At 35.0% G+C, this 3,421-nt stretch overlaps 1 protein-coding gene across 1 annotated transcript; it reads left to right on the top strand.

Annotated features, from left to right (window-relative positions):
• The first annotated feature begins 575 nt into the window (after positions 1–575).
• On the top strand, positions 576–3,421 carry LOC141341165 (uncharacterized). The gene is made up of 7 exons (XM_073846345.1): positions 576–636; positions 987–1,295; positions 1,398–1,712; positions 2,334–2,420; positions 2,623–2,651; positions 3,097–3,165; positions 3,302–3,421. Exons 1-7 carry the CDS (start codon positions 576–578, stop codon positions 3,419–3,421), a joined length of 990 nt encoding a protein of 329 aa, XP_073702446.1.

The raw sequence follows: 3,421 nt of genomic DNA, 5'->3' as shown, positions 1-3,421 counted from the left end.
TTTCACACCTGTCAGTCTAATCTGGGTTCAGAGATGATCTCTGCTCTGCTGCGGTTAAACTCAACAGTGAGATCACAGATCTGAAACACTACAACTGCTAGAATTAATACACTATTTTAGTTACAAACATATAGAATGACAATCAACCATTTCAGCATTATAGGAAAGCCTAAAAGATGAAAAAGGTCACTGTTAAACTTTATAAAGACAGTTTGTTTGACTAAAGGCTTATTCCATAACTGCTATTATTATAGTTATTTGAAAAGCAAAAATATCCTTTATGTTCCCTCATTGTGATTTAATTTTCTTCTTTGTGTCAGTGCATCTTTGAAAACAGCAATCATGAGTGAAATTCGGAGCAAATATCAGCAGAAACAGTGAAGATCAGTCAGAATATGAAGCTGATTCAACACTTGTCCATCATGCAGTGATATAGTGTCAGTCAAATGCAGCTCGTGTCAGAAATAAACACTCAGCCAATCAGATCAGAGGAAGTTAAACACAGGAAGAGCTGCTAGTATTTAAAGACAGAGTTGTGAGCATATAATGAAGAGGAAGACTGACAGAAAGAGAAAATGGCTGATAAGTGTCATCTGTGTCTGCTGGGACTCATCTTTCTCTCTTCACTTCTCACAGGTAAACACAGCTGTACTTTCTCTACAGAAGATATTTAGTGGAATTAGTCTGGGAAAGAGTTCATTTTTAACATGACAAGTTTATTCTTATTTTAAACAATATATATAATATTATGAGGAATATTCCTGAATCCACTAAAACTAGACTGTTTCACACTCAAATATTTATTGCTAAATTATTTCATGTTAAGAGTATGTTTAATTAATTGAATAGCTCTCTGATAAAGAGAAATATGTATGATTATTATTATTATTATTATTATTATTATTATTATTATTATTATTATTATGTATTTTATTTCATTTATTAATATATAACATAATGATCACTCAAATGTTCTTGTGTTTCAGATACCAGTGGAGAGGATGAGTCTCATGTGTTCATCAGTTCTGGTGAAAATGTCCATCTGTCCTGTAATAATGCTCTTCATGACTGCAAATCAACTACATGGAACTATAATAACAGACATTCAGCAACAGTTGAACTGATTGCTTTAGGGATAAAGAAGAAAGACACAGAGAGACTGAGTCTGGGGTCTGACTGCTCTCTGAACATCAAGAACATCACAAAAGAAGATTATGGATCTTACAGCTGCCGACAATATGTGAACGGACAACAACAAGGAACTGATGCACGTGTTTATCTGCATGTTCTTCACGGTAATTTTATAATTATGTTTTCAATTCAAAAAGTGCACATTTTCTGTTTATTTCTCATGATGTTTGAAAGGTGTGTGATTTGTGTGTTATTTTGTGTTTCAGTCTCTTCATCATCCTCACAGACTGAGATCAGTCCAGGCAGCTCTGTGACTCTCTCCTGTCAGTTGGATTCATCATATACTGGAGTCTCTTGTCATGATTCAGGTCATTCTGAGGGAATTGAGGTGTTCTGGGTGAATCAGGCTGGTGTTAAACTGACGATATCAGACTCCAGATATCAGATATCAGCTTCAGGACACTGTATCAGCACTCTGACTACAACACTCCTGAATGAAGATGACAACAGAGAGTGGAGATGTGAAGTTACTCACAGAGATCAAGTCAAGACCTCAGTCACATATACTGTCAAGAAACCAGGTAAGGAAAATCTCATCAATCATTTTACATCCTCATAATATCAGCAACACTAAGGACTGTTGGTGTCACTGAAGCAGAACATTCCAAGGAACAAAAGCTTTTTTTAGTCTGACAGAAGAGAAACAAACTATGTTTTACAATCCCCAAAGTTCTGCTGTAAATAATGAAGACATTTAAATTTGACAGCAAAAACTGTAAAATGTATAATGTTATAATCAAAGTTTAAATTTAACTTCCATGATCTACAGTATGATTTATCTGAGCAAACATTCATCTTTACAGCTCAAGATGAAACAACAACAGCCGTGATTTCAGTCAGCATCACAGAATCAACTTCAATGACAGTAATAACGTCTAAACAAGGTTGAGTATGAAACAATAATGTTCACTGTTGTCAGTTTTACTGAATCCTCTATTGTTTGTTAACACATGCACATAATCACTTCAGCTAAACTGAAAGAGATGTTACATTGAAAATTAAGTGTTTTATTATCAGTAGCGTATTTACTCTAGCACGCAATTGCGTCGGGCCCTCCCATTATCATTGTATTTGTAGTTTGTTGTTTTTCTATATCTTATTGAACACAGTAATGCTGAATGTGTGCCTCTATATCGTCTCAGTGTCCGTGATTGTGAATGTTGTGGGCGCTTCATTCGCTGTTCTCCTTCCTGCTCTGATTCTTTGTTTGATTCTGAAAAAAAGAGCTGGTGAGTTTTTAGAGTTTCTCATATTCTGATACATCAGGCAAAAACATCCAAAACATCTGACTAAGTGTATTTACTAAAATTACATCTATGACTTATCACAGATAATATTTATATTCTGCAGCACTTCTTCTAGACTCTTTTAGAAATTAATTGGTTTGTGTGTTTGATCGTAACTATGCTCATGGCATTATTTATTTTTCAGGTGTCAGAAGAGCGACTGATGACTCTGTGGTGAGTTTTGTAGGTTGATCATGAGCTGTTAGTGTCCATGAGCTCCACAGACGACTGACTCTGAAATATCACACTCTTATTAGATCAGGACAAGTTACTGTATTTCTACTGTTTCTGCTCTAAAGCTCACAGATAGAAATAAATATAATGGAATCAATAACACAATAAAGCTTATATCCTACTCCCAGTAAACAATATGATTAATCTTCGATAATTTGTGTATGTTTTCATATCTGTGTATATTTGACAGTCACTGTGGCAATTTTTCCGTCATGTAAACTCTAATATCATGTCTGTGAAATAGATTTTCACTAAACCTGTAGGTTGTATACATATTAGACCATAAACATTTGCAGCTCCTGAGTAAAATAATTACCCTGCATTACACAGTAGTGATGGATGGACCTTTAATAACTTGATTTGTTGATTTTTTATTGATGTTTAGGAGCAGACAGATGATGCGATTTACACTGAAGTTACTGTGAGCAAGAAAAAACGAGCCAAAAAGAACAAGGTGAGCAAACACTTCCTCAACATGACTTATATTGGTTTTATTATATGCCGTTCTTCTAAATCTGTGTCTTGAATTGAGCTCAAACTACACGCTGTAATAATTGTACATTAAAACAGTAACTGTGATGTTGATTCAGGTTCACTGTGATCATGAAATGACTTACGCTTCCATCAGAGGAGCAGAAGCTGGAGATCAGGAAAACTGCAGTCCACTTTATGCCTCCGTGAACAAGAACCACCACAAATCAGGCAAATAA

The sequence above is a fragment of the Garra rufa genome, chromosome 1, assembly GCF_049309525.1.
Source record: "Garra rufa chromosome 1, GarRuf1.0, whole genome shotgun sequence".
Taxonomy (NCBI): Eukaryota; Metazoa; Chordata; class Actinopteri; order Cypriniformes; family Cyprinidae; genus Garra; species Garra rufa.
Note: the sequence above shows the minus strand (reverse complement) of the source record. Positions and strands in the feature narration are given on the sequence as shown.